General features: G+C 36.7%; 1 protein-coding gene and 1 long non-coding RNA gene across 6 annotated transcripts in view; one reads left to right on the forward strand and one right to left on the reverse strand.

Annotated features, from left to right (window-relative positions):
• The window catches only part of FBXO25 (F-box protein 25), a 30,581-nt gene that overhangs the window by 8,722 nt on the left and 2,164 nt on the right, over window positions 1-19,695 (forward strand). For 2 of the 5 annotated variants that reach the window (XM_048298117.1, XM_048298118.1), the window contains exons 3-10: window positions 1,180-1,289; window positions 2,509-2,558; window positions 5,468-5,560; window positions 9,079-9,172; window positions 9,882-10,066; window positions 11,919-12,101; window positions 14,167-14,310; window positions 18,163-18,189. In XM_048298117.1, the coding sequence (XP_048154074.1) occupies window positions 1,180-1,289; window positions 2,509-2,558; window positions 5,468-5,560; window positions 9,079-9,172; window positions 9,882-10,066; window positions 11,919-12,101; window positions 14,167-14,310; window positions 18,163-18,189 (886 nt within the window). Of the gene's footprint in view, window positions 1-1,179; window positions 1,290-2,508; window positions 2,559-5,467; window positions 5,561-9,078; window positions 9,173-9,881; window positions 10,067-11,918; window positions 12,102-14,166; window positions 14,311-18,162; window positions 18,190-19,695 lie in introns of those variants that run through there. The other 3 variants (XM_048298119.1, XM_048298120.1, XM_048298122.1) reach the window with 3 other exon arrangements.
• Window positions 135-1,197, reverse strand: LOC125323275. Its single transcript, XR_007202451.1, has 2 exons — window positions 797-1,197; window positions 135-332 (listed from the first exon to the last, which is right to left on the reverse strand). It is a non-coding gene; the product is annotated as an uncharacterized LOC125323275 (long non-coding RNA).

The raw sequence follows: 19,695 nt of genomic DNA on the forward strand, positions 1-19,695 counted from the left end.
ATTTTTGTCACTTAATGCCCAGATACTTTTTGAAAAAAAATCATGTCCTTCAGTTTACAGTGTTCAGTTGTTTAAATCTGAAGTTCAAACTGGCAATGATAAAAAGCAATTTAGATTAAAAATAGTAATGAATGTGAGGAGTTTTGTATACGACTTTATTGTCAAAGAGCAATAATGTAGAAATAAAAAAGTCTCCCTGTTAAACTTCATTACCATGTATCCTTCATTATTCTTATCTGTGCAAGACTGTGGCCTTCATATGAAGTATCTTCCTTCTCCGTGCTAGAAAAGAGAACACCCATTCTTATCTTCGTTGCTGGTCCTTATAGTTACTGCGAAAATGGAAAGCAAATTTTATGAAGCTGTGTATATTTTCTGTAGCACAGGCAATTTTTAAATGTATATAAATTTTAGAAAGGTTAGCTTATTAAAAAAAAGCCTTAATAGTATGTGTTGTTTTTGTATGTATGTATGGTTTTTTTCTATATTCACATTGTATGTACGATATACATAAGTATTTGGTATAGTCCTCACTGTTGGGTTACATAGTTAACTGTCAGAAGTGACATAGGTACAGCTAAGTCTCTCTGGCAGAGACAGACCACGTGGCTCTGCATGCTGTACAAATCATTGGTAGAACAGTGCCATGACACCTGTATGTGCTGAGCTGTGAGTCAAGCATTTCTTAAAAGAAAGACCTTCCTTGTCCCGCAGGTGACAGTAGTAAGAGAGATGTCGTTCTTTGCTGGCTTTCTGCCTGTGCAGGGATGTGCAGTAATTCTTCACAGACTTTTACCTGTGTGTAGTTAAGGCTTGGGCCACTTCAGGTAATGGATTTTTGTACACCAGAGCTTTGCAGAGTTTTGCAGTTGTCCAGTTAGTACTGTCGTCTTAGTAGTCCTTCCTGAATGTCAGTAACGGCTTACAAGATGCCTCTTAGGAAGGTACTTTTGCATATTTAATCACTTCGACACAAAATTCAACCCCTTTGAGAAGAAAAGAACAAGACAGCTTCTCTCAAGATACATGTTGCTATAGACAATCAGGTAGAAGATCTTAATTAAGAATATGATGTATTTTTTTTTCAGCTGGTAGATTTTAATGCAGAAAATTGTAATGGTGTATGCATCTTTAATTTTATTTAATTATGGTTATTCTAATTAGATATTTTTATTTCAGTATCATAACTGGGGATGATGAGAATGAAGAAGTATACAGTACTGAAGACTGTGAGTTTGCAGCCAAGAAAAGGAAAAAAGATCATTTTAGGAATAACACGGATTCACAATGTAAGGCTGGGTTTTTTCATTTATTTTAGAAGACTCGTGTAGGTTCAGAAAAATGTTATAATAGCCATTATTTTATATTCAGCTATAGAGTAGCCTTCCAAATTATGTCTGTTTCTGTATTGGCAACAAATTCTGGTGTCAAAAGTGATATGTCTTAATTGAGACTGTGGACTAGTTTGAGATTAAATTCTTCTGGATGCTTATGGGAGCTTCTGCTTCCCAAAGCAGTTGGTTTATTTTTTGCTTAATTCAGATGGTAATTAGTTATACAATTCCAGAATCAGTTCAGAAATAAATATATTTTGTCATAGTAATGATATCTCTGGATAAAGACTTTATCAGTATTGAATTTCTTGGAGAGAAATCCCTTTAAAAAAATTTAAAATATGAAAGCCATTTTATCAGTTCTCATATTTAAAAGATCACTTGTGCTTTGGGCTGCAAATGTGTATGGCAGCAAGTAACTTACTGAAGAAGAGAATGTGGTAGAGTAGGTAAAAAAGGTTAAGTTGATTAGCAACTTCTTGGCATTTCTAATGCTTTGATCTTGAAATTATCTGTTATTTGTATATCCCCAAAATTCTTAGAGAGATGGTATTGCAGAAAGCTGCAAGCTTCTCCAAGCTTGTCTGAGTTTAAAGTATTTCAGAAGATTCAAGAGTCTGGATGTCTCATCTGACAACATGTGAGACTTGTGAAAGCTGAAGGTCAGCCTGGTTGCCTTTATTAGTCTTACATCCTTAACTTCCCTGCAGTCTCCTCCAGTTAGTTGAACCAAGTCAATGTAGAGCAGGCACCTGTACAGAAGAAAATGGATTCCAGGGGTAGAGTGGCCAGGAACAAAAATGTTGTCCAAATCTGCTGTACTTTCAAATGCTAAGGAGCCTGTTGTATGGAAAAAAAAAGGTCAGGAATTATGTAGGACTACTGTTATGTCAGTGATTGGTCACAGCTGACAAAAGTTGTCATTCATCTCCCAATTGTGTGCCACCTCTTCTGGTTTTAAAAAAAAACATTTATATAACTTTTCTGTTACTTCCATGAAGTCCATAACTTGTGAAATTTTTTTTTTTCTAGGCTTTATAAACTTCCTTCATTAAAAATGTTCTACTATCTTTTGAAGCATATTATTGAAAATTATATGTTTAGTTGAGTTTCTTTGTGGAAGGCATTAACTAATGTGGAAGCCTAAAATGCTTATATTTTGGTTTTCTTTTAGGTTTTTATCGTGAAAAGTGGATTTATGTTCATAAAGAAAGCACCAGGGAAGTAAGTCTGCATGGTGTGGGTCGATTCCTACAGTCTTTGTGGTTCTTAATTGACAGAAAGCATATTGAAAAAAGCATTTTTGCCATGTGGTCTTAGGGCTTATGCTTTACTCTCTTATTTGGCAACACTGGAGACCTGCACATGGTGAGGCAAAGGCAGCTGGCAGAGTGACTTCTAGGTAGGTCTTTGTGGCAGAGATGTGGGAACTTGCAAGGATAGACATACAGTTCTCCACTACTTATACAAGCCCATCTGTGTTTCTACTGTCTCTCTTTGAACTAAAATTGAAAGTATTTGCAAAACCAGAGAAACATCTCCAAAGAAGTTGCTTGCAGGCAGCCACCTGATATTTTGGAATCTTGGTGTAAATTTGAATGGAAGTAAGTAAAACATCAGTTTCAAACTTTACAAAGAGGATCAACAAAATCCATATGCTTTCAGTTTGGGATATAAACTGTATCATGTAACTGTAAAGGGAACATGAAAGCTCTTGGAATGACCTCTTGGAAAGCCAAGAGTTAAAATACATCCATTCCATGTAGAGATTAAACTCTTGAAGTTTGAGTTTCATCCTGTGCTGATTGCCATGGCTATCTGGGGTGTGTGGAACTTGAACACCAGTAAAGAGGTTTTACATCCACATAGTAATACCAGTCAGGAGAGAGGGAAGGAGGTGAGTGGGATGATTGTAGTCATGCAGGCAAAAGTAGCTTTGCATTTTAGAGCTGAGAGAGACAATACAGAGCTTTTTACTCAGGAAGGGCATGCTATTGAGGAGAGCTTACACAAAGGACATACTGCAAGACTTTGCAGACCTTGTAGACCAGTGACCCAGAGACTGCCTGTCTATATCTGAAGGGTACTGTAAAGCCTTTCACCAGATTCACAGCCCTCTTTCTGCTTTATCTTCTAGATGAGGTTAACTTAGATTGGTCTGCAAAAGTCTCAAGCATGCTTTTTCCCTTTGTGCCATATCAAATTAGGGTGAGAAGGAGCAGGGGGACAACAGACGGCCTGCCACCAGTCATTGTGGCCCTTTGAATGGTAAGGGTGTTAAGCTGAGGTTTCAAACTGTATAGAGGCCAAAATACAAATAGCCTAAAATCTCTCATTGGTGTCCTTCATAACCTGTATATATAGGGATTATTTTTTCCCCTACTTATGCAGAAGTTGGTGTACTAGTGATGTGTGAGTATTTGCTTTTGTTTCTTGTCCAGTCAGAGTGGACGAAATATTTTGGTTATCTTCTGATATTTGACTATTCACCTTTCAGGTTTATTTGGGTTTTTTAATTTAAAAAACAAAGCAAGGATGGTTAGAATTAAACACTAATATTTCAAGTAATTCTTTGTATAAATTTAAAAGCTTAGAGTAGAAGGTTGAAAAAGTAGCAAGGAATAAGCATACATGAACCAAAAATTTCAGAGCAACAATTTAAGCTAATCTAAAACATTATTTAGAGGCTCTAGTTTTTCTTACAGGTTCTCATCTTTCTTGATTTTGAAATAGCAGACTCACAACTAGGAAACATTTTTTTCCCAAACTGGATACTGGTTTTTAGGACAAAATGACAAGTTAGGAAGGTCTTGATAAGAAACATATGAAACATGCTGCAGGAGAGAGCATTGAAATGAAAGAAAACCAAAACAAATGCATGTGTGTAGCTGAAATGAAATTGGAGATGCTCTTTGAATAATTTTGTCATGACGGTACACTGGGAAAGGTAGAGCTGTAGTTTCATAGAAATCTGTTCAAGGAAATGTCTCTCATATTAATGTTTCAAGCATAACCTTATGATAACTGTTTAGCCAGAGAACAGCCACAAATATTTAAATTTCAACAAAAGTTTTGTTAACCGTATGTGTTCATTCACTGCTATTAGCTAAGCAAGGTGCGCATATCGTGAAGTGTGCAGTGTGCTTGGATCTGAGCTATGTCAGCTGAATGAGCAAGCAGGACAATCCTGAATTTGGTCATTAACTAATAGGCAGTAATTATCACCACTCTGTAGTGAATTGTTAACTGTCCTGTCCCACTGGGGCACATGCAGGGTAAGCTTTCATTGGGTCGCAAAAAGGAACATTAATTTGTACTGTCAAATTTGTCACCATCACATAATTTACCAAGGAAGTCTGTCTAGGAATGAGCTTCAAATAATTATTTATCTGCCTCCTTCCCATGGCTAATAAAACCACAGTAGCACACTGCTCTGCAAGACTCTCTTTTACCAGTTAGAGTTTTTTCCTAGCCTCAGTATATTTGGTCCTGGGCTCCAATGTGGCTTTGTGGCTCTAAATATACTGAGTTTACGTGATCTCATGTCATTTTGGGCTGCTACTACCATCTTAAGTCATTCACAACAGCCTCTGAAACTTCCATTTTCACATTAAGATGTGGAGAAGTACCAAAGGAAATGCAGTTGTTTTTGCTTGTGGTGCCTAAGCTTCTAGCACCAAAATAAATTCTATTTGATGTTGAGACCATTTGTTCTTCTGATCCCAGAAGCAACTAGCTGTGTTCTTACCCTCAAGTGTGAATCAGATAATTCTCATACTTGTAGGCTCAGATTGCTGTACAAGCAAGCTCTTCCTTGTGCATGGCAAATGCCAGCATCGTGACACTCTGCAAGAGTGGAGTAGATTCCCAGGGAAATCAAATACCAGTGATGCCAGATTACACATTTAGTATGAATTGAAAGGCCTTGCCTATGTACCTGTTAGTTACAAATAGCATATCTGGTTTCATTTAATTTCTTGTAGAAAAAAGAACTCTTCAGTCTAGAGGCACTGTATTTCCAGGGAGCATGGTATCCATTAGCATCAGCTGCATGTCAGCGTGCTTTTCTGAATGTTTTGCTCAATTTTGTCTTTGTTTCCTTCCATTTAAAGTGTGTTTTTTCCTCTTCTCAGAGACACGGCTATTGCACCTTGGGAGAAGCGTTTAACCGCTTAGACTTTTCAAGTGCGATTCAGGACATCAGGAGGTTCAATTACGTGGTCAAAGTAAGCTCTTTATATGCATATTAGAAAAATGCATTTGCTGATGTGCCTGTGTGTACAAAAGGAGTATTTTTGCACTGAACAGGTAACGGTTTGTAATTGTGTAAATACCCTGTTCACATGTAATTTATAATGCAAGAAACAACTTTAAACTGAGTAAATTTTCTTTGGTGAAAACTCAGTATATGGCTGTCTGAAAGCCTATAGCTAGAGGGGGATGGTGATGGCCAGTGTGCTGTGTATTTAGAGGGAGACATTGATGGTAGTTTCAATTGTTGTTCGCTAGTCTGGGTAATGAACTCTCTTTAAAGGTAAAACAATTTCTATACAACCAAAAATAGCAAAGTGTTACTCATCTTAAATATTTGCTACATCTTAAATACGCTTAAAATAACAATTTCCAGAAGAATACTTGATGTGTAAATATTTTGATATTTCGGTATCTTCTGCAACTTCTTACTAGTCCTGTGACTGACTGCACAATTTTTTTATCAAGGAGAAGGTATCTATGCATTTGTCTTTAACATCCCTTAAAACTTGAGACTCCAGCCTTAATTACCTCAATGCCTAACCAGCTGCCCATTTGGAAATGCCTGTTCTGGGGATACTGATTTCTTTCTAGCCCCAGGTTTATTTTATTATCTAACCTGATGCAATAAAGTGCTTGTTCCAGCTCCTAGAGAAGCTCAAAATGTGAGTCACATCAGGACTAGAGCTCAGTTCTGTGGTGAGGCTGTTCACAAGTATTGTATTTGTTGGAATGCATCCAGAAGTTGAAAAGACACAAATAAAAATTAAATAAACATACCAGGAGAACACCCTTACCACTAGGCTGTGCAGTATTTGGAGAGAAAACACATTCTATCATTCCCTGTGAAGTTGAGGCAATGTATTGTACTTTCAGAAAAACAAGAGATGTGGAAACAAAGCAAAAAGAGTTTGCTTCCAGGGTAGTGGTTAGTGTACTTGCCTGGTTTGTTTCCCTTGCAGGGTTTCGGGGTTTTTTGGTACATGTATGTGTTGTGGTTTAGAACATTACTTTTTAATGCTGTTTTGGGAGAAGAATCAAGAGCTGTGATCTTTCCTAAGACTTTTCAGCCTTGAACAGTAGGAAGAAAAAAAACAAAGCACCTACAAAAGGTGATTCGTATAAATGGTGTCAACCTTGGGCACCTCACTTGAACAGCAAGCAGGTAAAAGGAATGCAGATCTAGAATTTAGCATTTGTTTTAGATGCTGCAGTGCCTAAACTGAGTTACTCGAAACAGTTGATCAAGTCAAAGTGCAAAGTCCAACATAAGCACGTTGACCAGTTTTTCTTCTGTTTGCCAAGGAATACAAAATGCTGGTTTAGTCAGTCAGGCTTAAGATCATTGAGGCAGGAGCACTACTTTTAAAATTCAGAAATTTGGCTTTGCGATCCAAACCATTAGTCTGTTAATAATAGACCCTAAGGAATCTATGTGAATTTAAAATAGTAGATGGACTTTCAAAATCCTCTAAATGTTTCAGAATTTGTTTGGAATTTTTAAAATTTAGAATTGTTTTACAAATACAAAACTTAATTTGTCTTTGCAGCAGTTCCCCTGAGGTGGTGGCTGCTTGTTGATAGCAAGGTATAAATCAAGAATACTTTTTTTTAAAGATCAATCCCTACTCTAGTTCTTCTTTGATCCCAGGCCACCAAGATGATTCTCCAACTAAGTAAAAATATGCCATTCATTATTAAAAGTTAATATAGATGTCTGTCCAGGACCCTTTTAGGATGAGGAGTGAGGGGGAGAAGGTAGGATCAGTTAGATTTTTGTATTGGATGGTGCTGTAGTATATTGATAACTTCGTAGCTGTTAAATTTTGATACATAGAATTTGATATGGGTTGGTTTTTTCCAAATTTTTCCATCTGACTGAAGAGATGATCCATTCAAAGTTATAATCTGTAGTAGACAACATAAGCTATGGCTCTGCTTGTATCAGTGTGTCAGATCCTTGTAGTCCTCCTACCTTGCTTTTGCTAAAATTGTCTTAATCCTTGCATATTACCTTTCACTGAAATTGTAATCTTCATTAAAATCAGTCAGGTGGAATTTGTCTTTTGATTTGATCTTTAGACTGAGCAACATAACTGATTTTTTTTTTTCTTTTTTAATCAAGAGAAATGTACCTACTTGCTTGAACTGGCAAACTGCCAGAGACCTCTAGGTATATTCCAAATTATTAATCAAGCTAATAGGCTTTGAAAAAGCCAACAAAAAGATCTTGATACCTGTTTATATAATTTTTGAGACAAGAGTGCTTGTATTTAAATACATCAGGATAATTATTTCTTTCTTTCATAGTACATAATGTTTTGTCAGAGATCGTGCAGAGAAGCCAGAAGGAACATTATTTAATCAGGGACAGAACAGGTGTATTCTTTCTTCCTCCCAAGGAAGATTAATGTTGAGTGAAGTGTCAAATTGGTGTTTTAGAAATGAAGATACAATATAATTTTTGGCAAGCTTGATCTCTTTCATCCTCTGTGCCAACACTCGATGCTACCCTACACAGGAGCACTCTGCAGGCCAGTGGTGGGAGCACTCTGTAGGGAATGGTGTTTTCTGCTCCCTGCTTTCCCTTTCCAGTATGTTGAGAACACTTGTTCTGAACTCACTGTTAAAAAGTGCAATTGCAAAGCTCAGTGCCACACCTCTAAACATTGTAATAATATCACAACATCAAAGTCTCTCATAATAAGAGACCATTTTTTGTTGAAGAGCTAATGGTTCTTATCAGCTACAAAAATGAATCTAAAATATAAAAGCAAATGTGCCAGAATGGAGCAAGGGCTGCCTCTAGTAGCTATATCTTGGCATTCATGTGCAGAAAGAACTTAAACTGTTTTGGTTTTTGCCCTAAACCATTCCCAAAGGAAAGTTACTGACATGGTTTGTACACTGCTGATTATAAGACCACTGTGGTTTATTCTACCAGGGACCTGAATGTAGGAGTAATACAGGAATTTTTTTTTCTCCCTAGTTTAGGCAAAAAAGGGTATTTCCTCTCCATGAGTAGAAAGTAGTGCACTAAATCCATCACACTTCAGTTTGACCAGTATGATACTTTCACTCAGAAGCTGTAATTCTGGTAGCTGGTATCAGTTCAGGGTGATGTTCCTGGCCACCAAATCTGTCAGGGATTTCAGGATCCAGGTACATCCAAGTTCACGTTTGCATTTGTGAGCCCCTGAAACAGATTCTCTCTGTTACTTCACTACAGCTCATAAAGTCTGTATGTCATCTGCTTTGTCAGAGATAAGCACCAGTATTTGTACAGTATTTTGAAAATGTACATCCTTCAGGAATTGTTCATGGGATGCCAGTGGGAATGCCTAAAGCTTTCCACATATCTTACTTTGTCTTCTGAACTCTGTAGTTATATTTTCACAAAATGCCAGGCTGTTGTAGGTGAGTGTATGCACTAAGTGTGCATTTTAAATCATGTTTTACTTCCGTCCTTCTGACTTTTAATTTTTTATCTTAGCTTTTGCAGTTAATTGCAAAATCCCAGTTAACTTCACTGAGTGGTGCAGCACAGAAGAACTACTTTAACATTTTGGACAAAATTGTGCAGAAGGGTAAGACCCAAGGATTTTTAATCTGACTGTTCAGATTTAATTGCTGTAACTAAGCTATTAATTGATTTTTTTTTTTGTTAGTTTTATTACCATTTTTACATTGTAAGACATAGCAATAGCATGCTTAGTGCAAGGTTTCATACGTCCCATTGCATGATTGCAATAAGTTGTTTTCTCTTAGTTATTGAATAATGTCTATTGAACAGGTTGGTGAAATTAAGTGACATTTAGATTCTATTCAGAAATTATTGGTTACTGTTAAATTATACTCTTCACAAAATGTGAAAGCTTTTAGGTTAATAAAATGTTTGGGCTTAAGTTTGCATGATGTATTGAGACTCAAAATACATATGTTTTGATTATTTTAAGAAAAAGACATTACATTTTATTGATTTTTCTTTTTTTCTGGTAACCACACTAAATGGAGATGTTATACTGTCTGCTTTGAACTGAAGAAATCGGATTTATAGCTAGCTGTTTGGCATTAAGTTTGCAAATGCATAGCTTGAAATGTTGCAGCAAATTTGCCTGTGAAATTGTTAATTATTGATCTTGCATATATGGAACAGCACCAGTGAATGTCATGGTGGGAATTAGGGCATTTTTGTACACAAACAACTGAGTTGTAATTAGTTCCCCTAGAAAAGGTGTTGATTAGCTTGGTTAACTCTGTGAACCAAAGCTGTATTTGGTTTGTTTTGTTTTCCAGTTATGGAAGACCAGTATAATCCACGATTGATCAAAGATCTTCTACAGGATCTGAGTTCTACTCTCTGTATACTGATTAGGGGAGTAGGAAAATCTGTGTTGGTAGGCAACATCAATATTTGGATTTGCCGATTAGAAACTATCCTTCTGTGGCAACAACAATTAAAAAACCTTCAGATGAACAAGGTATATTATTAAATCATATTAAATAATATTTGGGGGAGGGAGATTATGTTGAATATTGATTGAGGATCTGTAAGTGAACCAAGTTTCAAATACATTTTAAACAGTTTTACTTCTTTTGGTTTTTAAAGAAGTAATATGAAATTAATTAAATGGCATCAACTTAATTTTCTAATGTGTTAATAGCTTTTTGCTAATGAAAACTGCTACAATGTCTGTATTGCTGGTTTGTAGTAGAGATAGAATTTATTTTCTCTCTCAAGTTAAAAAAAATTCTCTAGATTGTCAGATAGAGATGGGGGAAAAACCCCAAATTTTAAATTCCAAAATAAGTTTTCTACAAATGAAGAAATAAAAATCTAAAAGGCATTCTGGAGGTGTATCAAGAAAAGAGGAAAAAAAGAAATTATTCAAGTAGCAATTTTGCAGATTTATTCATTAGCACAGTTGCTTTTGTAAAAAATAAGAAAAGATAATGACTTCAGCATCTGGATTCTCCTCATGTGACTGTGTTCAAAGCATGTGGTATGCACTATTCCAGGGTTTTATAGTGGAAACTTCTGATAATAAGCAGGCAATTTTTTTTTAATCTGGCTGGGTTACTCCTGGAAGAAATGCTATATCACTCACTGTAAAGTCATACAAGTGTTTTATCTCCTGGCTTTCAGCTATGAAATTTTGAAATTGTCCTTTCTATCTGAGCCGCTCATCTGAATAAACGAGCTACTTTTGGAATAGAAAGGAGAAATGAGGAACCTGGTCTCAGCAGTTTTCATGTGCCAGGCAACCAGAGCACAGACACTTCTGCACAGACAGTGCAGTTACTGCTGTGCTTGTTTCCTTCCAGCGTGACAATTCCTTGGAGCTGTTTTGATGTTGGCTGAAGTAGCCCATGAGAAATCTTGCATCTGTAGTGCTCACATATTCATTCCTCAACAGAGGTACAGCCCCAGCAGTACCAGATGGCTCAGAAGGAAACAGAAGTGCGAGCCCGCGGGTGCAGGGCTGCTGTGCTGCCACCGCCTTGGGCTGGGGCAGCTCTGCTCCCTGGCGCTGGCACTGCCCGTGCTCCCTCACTGCCAGCCGGGCACTGCCTCCAGCCTCCTGAGCCTCTGCCGCCTGGCACTGTGGGCTCCAGCTTTAGTCATGTAGGAGCTGTGGCGTAGCTTACCCCACTACAGTTCACAGAGGTGTACAGTCTTAATGAAAACTTTCTCAGTGCTCTAATCTCTCAGCTCTGCAGATCTTCTCATTTATATATGAGGGGGAACTGTCTCCAGAGTTCAGAAATTATCCTGCTCTCTTCTGCCTCTGACTTCCATAATGCTTTCATTTTGTATCTCTGATCTTCAGTCCTGTATTCTGTATTCTATTCTGTGCTCTAGTTGTCTTAAGGCAAGTTGACATGTGTTTTGTTTCTTAATAAAAATTGAGAAACTGTAGTGATCCAACAAGTTAGAAATAATTGGTTCATACCTTTACTATAGTTAAGGGTTTAGCACACTAAAGATGGAAATGACTATATTATAGTTTTCAAGACTGCATGATATTGAGAGAGCAGAAGTGTTTCAAAAATTATTTGAAATTTAAATAATGAATTTAGGATATGTTTATTTTAACAGTAAGAAAGCCGTGAGTTATAAACTTACGGTCTGTTGCTCCTTCTGTACCATTAGTCATTTGAATTTTCAACAGCAGTTAGAGAATAGTTGTAGGCAAGAATTAACCATAGATTTTACTTAATGATTTGATAAAACTAAACTAAGACCTAAGATACCTCTAAAGTAAAGAATTTTATTTGTACTTTATACTGTAATGTTTTCCGTAGCTAAAAGTCTCCAACTCTTATTTCCAGCAAGTCAACAATGGACTTACGCTTAGTGATCTCCCTCTCCATATGCTGAATAACATCTTATACAGGTTCTCTGATGGCTGGGACATTATTACTCTGGGTCAAGTGACCCCAACTTTGTACATGCTTAGTGAAGACAGACAGTTGTGGAAAAAACTCTGCCAGTACCATTTTGCAGAAAAGCAGGTAATAAACTCTGTTATTTGTATAAATGTAGCCTTTTTGATACTATATACTAATAGTGGAGCATGAACTTGCCCTTTTTGAGATTAAAAGTTTATCATTGTGCAGTAATCATGAGTTTTCTCTGTATTTGGGGCTTGATTCCTCCTAAATATTGCCTTCAGTATGTCTGTGAGTTTAGGATAACTACTGGGCTGTTCTTTCCATTATTTTTAAAAATGTCTATTACAAGATGGGCTTTTTTAAAAGCTGCCTAACCAGTGTTGTAGAGGATACCTCTAAAGTGTTCCCCTAAAGAAGAGCTTGCTTTACTAAGGTAGGCAGACAGGTTGCTCAGACTTTTAACATACGTGAAAATTCTGGAGAAGCCAAACTGAATTTTTGCTAAGAAGCCTAGAACAAGTGCTTTGAAATTAATAACAAAAAGAGAAGTAGGACTTTCCTGTCACTTCCTCATAAAGAGCATTAAAGTAATCTAGGAATGACTCCAGAACTGTCTTCGTTTTCTCCCATTAATAAATGCTGGGAAAAAAGTCAGACTAGGTGAAAATAAACCTAAGAAAGTTACCTCATGAGAGCTGGAGGAAGAGCTTTTGAAGCCTAGTACATTCCGAACTGGAGGAAGCGCAAGTGCCCATTCTTAAAAATCTGACAGGTTGAAGTTGCTTGGTGACTACCAGATTAAGTATTTTTGTGATGGGTAAGACAGAACTGAAGATCAATTAACTCATGCACAGTTGACCCAAATAAGATTTTTTTTTTTGTGACATGAAAGGTTTTAGAAGTAACTGTGGAAAAACTAGACAGACAAAAGCAAACTGAAAACCCATCTTCAGAAGCAGCCCAGAAGAATTCAAGGTGAAGTTACAAGGATAACAAATTTAAGCTTATGTAGCAGTTGAGTGGATTTTGAGGGTAGATGAGGTAAGCTCTATTGAACAGTGACAAAACTGGTTAGAGAGGAACTTCTTATACTAGGGTAATGCAGGGAAAAAGATCCTTGAGGATTTCAGTGAAAATAGCTATCCCTATGCCACATAAAGTACTCTTGTACAGTGTTTCCAGTATGTCCTGAATGTTCACATTCAATTTCTTACTAAGTTATAAATGATAGAAATCTAATGATTTTATTTATTCTGCCATATCAAATTCTGCTTCCTCTCTTTAAAAGTTTTCTGTCTTAATAAGCCACAGAATCACGTTAGGTTGTTTTTTTTTTGTGTCCTCTGCAGTATATTTGTTGAACCATTGAAACAACCACAAAAATATAATTGATATCTGAAGAGCACTGTTGGAAAAAATAAGAGCCATTATGAAACAAAGTGAAGTGTAGCTGAAATCAGAAAAGCAGTGCTATTCTCTCCCCATCCAGGAATTGTCTTCTGAATGAAGAAAGCCCTCAATGTATTAGCATTAATCCACACTGAGTGGAACAGAAGTCTTTTATAAATACATAGTTAAGAAACCTTGGCTGTCGCTCAAGCTGGGGGGAGATAGCTGTTGTGCATCAGCTGATCTTTACATGCAGATTAGGTCCTCAAGAAGTACATCAATCACTAATTATTGCTATCCTTCTAGAAAGATCACAACCAAATGTGAAAAATAATCATGTATATGCTTTTAAAATTAAAGAGCTTTATATAAATCCATAATGCTTTATCAGAAAACCACTATCCATAATGCACAATCATGTTTCTAAATCTTATTCCTGAGTGGTTTGGGTTTTTTTTTAAAGGATAAAATTAATTGCTTACAGCTCTAAATACTGTTTTGTTAAATGCTTCTTGACTATAATTAGAATAATATTGAGACAGTAGAATTAGATCAGCTGTGTATGGCCTAGTTTTTCTTGGCAAATATGCACTCTTCCATTTTTAGTCTTTGCCTTCTATCTTTTTTGTGGCCAGATCTCTCTCACTGCTTTGCAGAGATGTATGATGTCATAATACTGACTTCTAAGAATTCTAGTTACAAAACTTCAGTTTAACAACCTTCCCCCCACATTCCCCTGTCCTTTGCCTGCATTGACTACAGCAATTTTAAAGGAAGATATTAATTTTATGTCTAGTTTTGTAGGCATTTGATTCCATCAGAGAAAGGTCACATTGACTGGAAGCTGATGTACTTTGCACTTCAGAAATGTTACCCAATAAAGGAACAGTATGGGGACACCTTGCATTTCTGTCGACACTGTAGTATTCTGTTTTGGAAGGTAAGAGCTTTGAAACAGATAATCAGAAATAAGTTCAAACAGATGATCATCTGCAAGGAAAAATATTAAGGTCATCTTGTCAGCTTTCTCATATGAAATGTGATTGGGTAACTAATATCTGACTTTATAATAATGTATAAAACTTCCAGAAAATCCATATTAAATTCTAAAGTTGTTCTTAATCTTGCCTTCTTACTTCTTGATATCTGATAACCTCAGTACTTAGAATTGCAGTGAAAAGTGCCATGTGGAAAGAGTTACTGTCTACTTTTATTAATTTGATCTTACGGAAAGTTGTGAGGGACTAGTCTGAAGTTAGTGTTTTCTAATGATGCCATGGTAATCAGCTCATCTCTAATGAGAAATAATTACTACATTTTTCCTACCACAGTGGTGTAGAGGTCTGTATTTTTATATTTTTTGTTTCTGTCCCATATGAAGCTTGGAGGAATGTAAAACTTTATCCAGAGTGTGTTTTACCCTAGTCTTGAGGTTTACCATGAAGCATATGTTGTCTTACAGGATGATTTTAATTTCAGTAGGGCATGATTTTAATTTCAGTAGAGCATCCTTCTCTTTAACATGTGAGATTACATAGTCCTGCTTTTACTGTGTTGCACTATAACAAAGCCTTCTAATTAGTGAGACTTCTTTAATTTTGCAGCTGAAAGATCAGATATGGATAGTGTTAAGTGGACAGCAGAGTAAGAAGTGTTTGAGAAGTCTTGGAAAACAATGATATTATTTGTATTCTAATTAACATAAATTAGTTGCTCTTGTGTCATATTTATATGATTTTTAAGAGAAGTTGTATGTCAATGTGAGACTTTTTTATTTTCCTTTGAAAAGCCTAGGCTGTTTAGCAGGATAAGCTAAATCCTGCTAGAGATAACATAATTAAGGAACATGCTATCTTGAGTATTTTTGATATCACGGGAGCCCTTCCTGGTAGTAATGTTCTGCAAAATTAATAGTAGGAAAGCAGGTAGCCAGAATTGGCTTCTACTGTGAAAAGCCCGGACATTTGCTGAAGGATCTGTGTCAAGAATGACGAAGAACCTTTATTGCAGTGGAGTAAGTCTTTAGCTTGTAGCTCCATATGTAGGGTAAAGCCTCTCTTTGAAAGGGGAGATTTCAAACGTAAATACACAGATGCATTTAGATGGGCATTTGTGGTATCAGATTTCTTTGGATTGTCTGCCTTCACTGTGTAAAAAGTTGATGCTTTCTACACTAGATTTCTCTCATTTTGATCTTTGTATAATTGAAAGTACAAGTCTCTAATATTAGGAATTACTTTAAATGTGTTTGGAGTTAAATGTTTAACTTTGGAGATGGTGTGACAGGAAGAGGCAGTGAACCTGTGCAGGTTGCAGTAGTATTCCAGTAGTAGATTACAGTAGTCGAGGTGATAAAACACCTGTTCCAATCTACTGCTGGAATAATAGGGCTTGTCTTGGACTTTTAAATTCTTTGAAACACAGCACAGGAAGTTCTAAAGGTACTTTGGCTTGATGAGCAGTACCTCCTAGATCACTATTCTGGTGCTGACTGCCTCATCCTAGAGATTTGGGCAGGTCTTAAAGTTACAGTGCAGTTACAGATTAGTTGTGTGCTTCTGCACAAAAATACTGGAGCAGGTGTTTGGGATCAGCTGTTTTAACAAGAGCACAGTCAGCATGTTGAGGAAAGCCATTATCCCTTTTCATGCTGCACTCATTAGACCATCTGGGATACTGCATCCAGTGAGGCCTCCAGTACAAAGAAGATACTGGTAAACTGGAGGAAGTTCAGGTGAGGGTCATATAATCAGGGAGGCTGGAGGACTTGCCCTGTGAGGAGTGGCTGGAGAAGACTGCTTCAGAGGGACAGAAGAGCCTGCCATGAGGACAGCCAAGCAAGGGAACAGTTTGACCATAGAGCTGATGCAGCTTCCATCCTTGGATGTGATCAGGAACTGACTGAAAAAGCTCAGAGCAGCCTGGTCTGATCTCACAGCTTAGCCTGCCTTGAGCAGGAGGCTGGGCTGGAGACCTCCTGAGGTGCTCCTGACCTGATCATTCTGTGACCCTACACTGCAGTGTTCCTTCTCTAGTCTTGGCGTCTAATAAGCCTTGTCTCTGTCTTAAAATAAATGATGATCAGGCTGAAATAGATTGTTAAATTAATTGATTTATGCATAATTGGGACCTTTATTTGCAGGGGCAGGTTAATTTTTGATCTGAAATACTGTCCCTCTTTTTACAGGGCAATGTGGGTCAAGTAGTGCTGGTCACTCAGTGATTAGAAAGATTGTTAAATTAAATATATATATGTGAGTGCTTGACATACAATTGTATCTGTAATGCATAGCAAGAAAAACCCCAAAAAAACCAAAGCAAAAAGCCAACAAAAACACTTCCACCAAATCCAAATTTTAAAAGATAAATCAGTTATTTTATCGAGGGAAAGTAGCAAGTGTTTGAATCTTGAAACAAATGGAAGCACTGTATTCTTCAGATAGCTGATAATATGTAAAACTTTTGTTTCTTCTTTTAATAGTATAATTCTGAAGTCAGGCAACTTTTGTTTCCAAGGGCATTCAGAAGAACTTCAGGCATAGCTGAACTTCTTCATAGGGCATCTATTTTTATTTTTCTTCCCTCATTAAAGAACAAAGCAAGACATTGGAATAGTTGCAGAGAAAAAAGTGCTAAAGTGATCAGGGCATGAAGAAGAACTAGGAATGATTAGTTTCTCTTAACTCAGCTGTGTTAAAGCTAACAAGGAATGTGACTGCTCTCCATAAATTGGTTTTGGAGACAGAGAAGTGGTGCATAAGCATGAGACTGCTTAGGGAAATGTTTTACACTAAGGGACATCCACGGTGCAAGTAAATTGTAGTTTTGAGTAAGTGTGCTGAGAGTTAAGAGTTTCTAAGAACCAAAGCCACAAGGGTCTGAAATAGTCCCAAAGCACTAGGCCTAGCTAGTGATGAGAAGAATTTTCAGCAGTTTATGAAACTGATAATATAATTTAATTGCTCGCAACATGAGAGGGCTACACACAGGAAATTCTTAGAGCCCTCTTGTTTTGTGTTCTTTTCAAAGAAGGCCTTGCAAAAGAAGGGACTGATGGCTGCTGAATCGAATTAGCTATTGAACTGTTGAAGTAGGGAAATGACTTCTCACTTTTTTAGTATGCTATAATAAGCATAAGGGATTTTTAACAAGTCTTTGAGCTTTTCAGGAAGAGGCATTTGTATTCCTGTACTTGTCTAAGATCTGTGACCAAAGTAAATTTATATATAGTACATAGGAGTCTCCTAAGTTCTTTGTTGGAAGTACAGTGGCTTTTGTACTCTTCTGTGTTAGGAGGGAGTCATAAGAAAATTTTCATATTGAATATCTGTTTTCAAAAATGACTTCTTGTTAAAGGATTTGTCCATGATGAAACTGAGAAAAACACATAATTTCAGTAGTGCAAAAGTAATGACTAATTATTGTGTGATGCTTTTGTGTATACTATTTCTTCTGTTCCACTAGGCACCATTGCAATTCTGGCAGGTTCTTTTTTCTTAAGCTTACTTAGTAGCACTCTTCAGTTATCTCAGACATGGCCACAGAAGCTGAAATACCTTTTCTTCTTTCAGTTTCCAGGGCTTTATGAAAACAGTGTAAGCCCTTTGCATAACACTTGGTTTTAGTCTTCTTGGGACTTGTGCTGATTCTGGTTCTCACAAAGCTGCTTGTGATATGCCACAAGAATAAAAGATTTTTTTCTAAATGGCTTATGAACCTTTGCTTAAATAAACCTTAACTCTGCTTCTTTTACTTTACGGCTCTCCTTCCTGCTTCCTTCACGATCTCAAAGGACTACCACCTTGCTTTGTTACTCCAGGTATTTCCTGTCTCATCTGTTTTCATTGCTGACTGTTCTGTAATGTTGAAGTAAATAATGTGTTCCTTTCTAATCATCTGATGCTCTTTGTTTTGATTTTTGTTTCTGCACGTCAGTTTAGCAGCAGGAATAGTTTTGTTTCTTGTTGCCTTTTAGATAAAGGTAGTAATGAATTCCCATCTCAGTTTTTCATCATTTTGTCTTTTATTATTGCCATATTCCCTCTTAAAGCCATTTAAACTAGGAATCATAATTCAATTTCTAATGAGCATAGGTGTTAGAGATCAGCCAGATTTTGCTAAGAAATAGGTTTCTCTGCACTCAGTGTTAATATAAACTGTTTTCTGCACTCCTTATGTATTTAATTCAGTACTTAAATCTGAAAAGAGTAACATGTACCTCAGATAACTTTCATATGGAGGTACTAGAATTGATTTTATTGCACTTGGAATGCTGTAGTCATATTTACTTTTATGGAGAATCTCTCTGAAAAGAAATTCTACAAAACAGGCTGCATGTGACTTGGGATAGTCAAGGGAAGCAATTATATTGTTGCCTTCTGAATGAAGAAATGGTGAGAATACTTATACAGTGCTTCTTAATGTCTAGCTATGCTAAATTTTGAGGGAAACAACTACATTTGCCAGTAAACACTCCTCCTGGGAAATTCTCTTCTTATTTTAAAAGAAGTCTGCTTTAGCTTTGATACCTTGAAATCAGTAGGATTTAACACTTTATTTAATATAAATGCAATGAAAATATATTTCTCTTGAAAGGAGGAATACTCAATTACAGGGAAATTATGATTATTCGTCACCTTTTTCACTGTAAAACTTGTTGTTTTCAATTACTAAAAACACCAATAAGTGATCTTTGAGATGTTTGTTGTACCTGTAATTCCCGCCTGGGCAGAGCTTTCAAGAGTGTTTTTGTAATGATGTGCAAAGAAAGCAGATAGGATGTTACAATCTCAGTCTAAAATATTCAGGAGTATAAATTAGTACTAAACGAGGATAAACCCTACCTACCTTGCTTCCCAGAATTACAATTCTGATGGTGTTTTTTCCTGGAAACTAGGAAAGTAATGACATGACATTGACATGGCAATGGGTAGAGAAGATAATAGTCCATTAGCAACTACCTTTAAGAGTGTTTTCTGGTGTGGTGCAGCTCTTCCTTGCAGATGTCATCTCAAGATGAAGGTGTTAAGTTTAACACTGCTGGTTTTGGTCTTGGTCATTTGTTCTTCCTCATCTGCAGATTCCCCTAATAGGCAGTTCTACCTGGGTCTCTTTTTTCATGTGTGTGTTTGTTTTTCCCTCTATGTCATGAACCTAACAACTGTTTCTCAGGTGATGTTAAAGCAATTATTAAAAAAAGTGGGAAGGGGTTGACACCACATGGTATATTCATGTAGTCCTCTATAGACTTAATGGAAAAACACAGATAATAAATCTATTGAGTAACAAATTTCACTGGAAAAGCTGAACAGTATTTAGAATGTGT

The sequence above is a fragment of the Corvus hawaiiensis genome, chromosome 3 (assembly GCF_020740725.1).
Source record: "Corvus hawaiiensis isolate bCorHaw1 chromosome 3, bCorHaw1.pri.cur, whole genome shotgun sequence".
Lineage (NCBI taxonomy): Eukaryota > Metazoa > Chordata > Aves > Passeriformes > Corvidae > Corvus > Corvus hawaiiensis.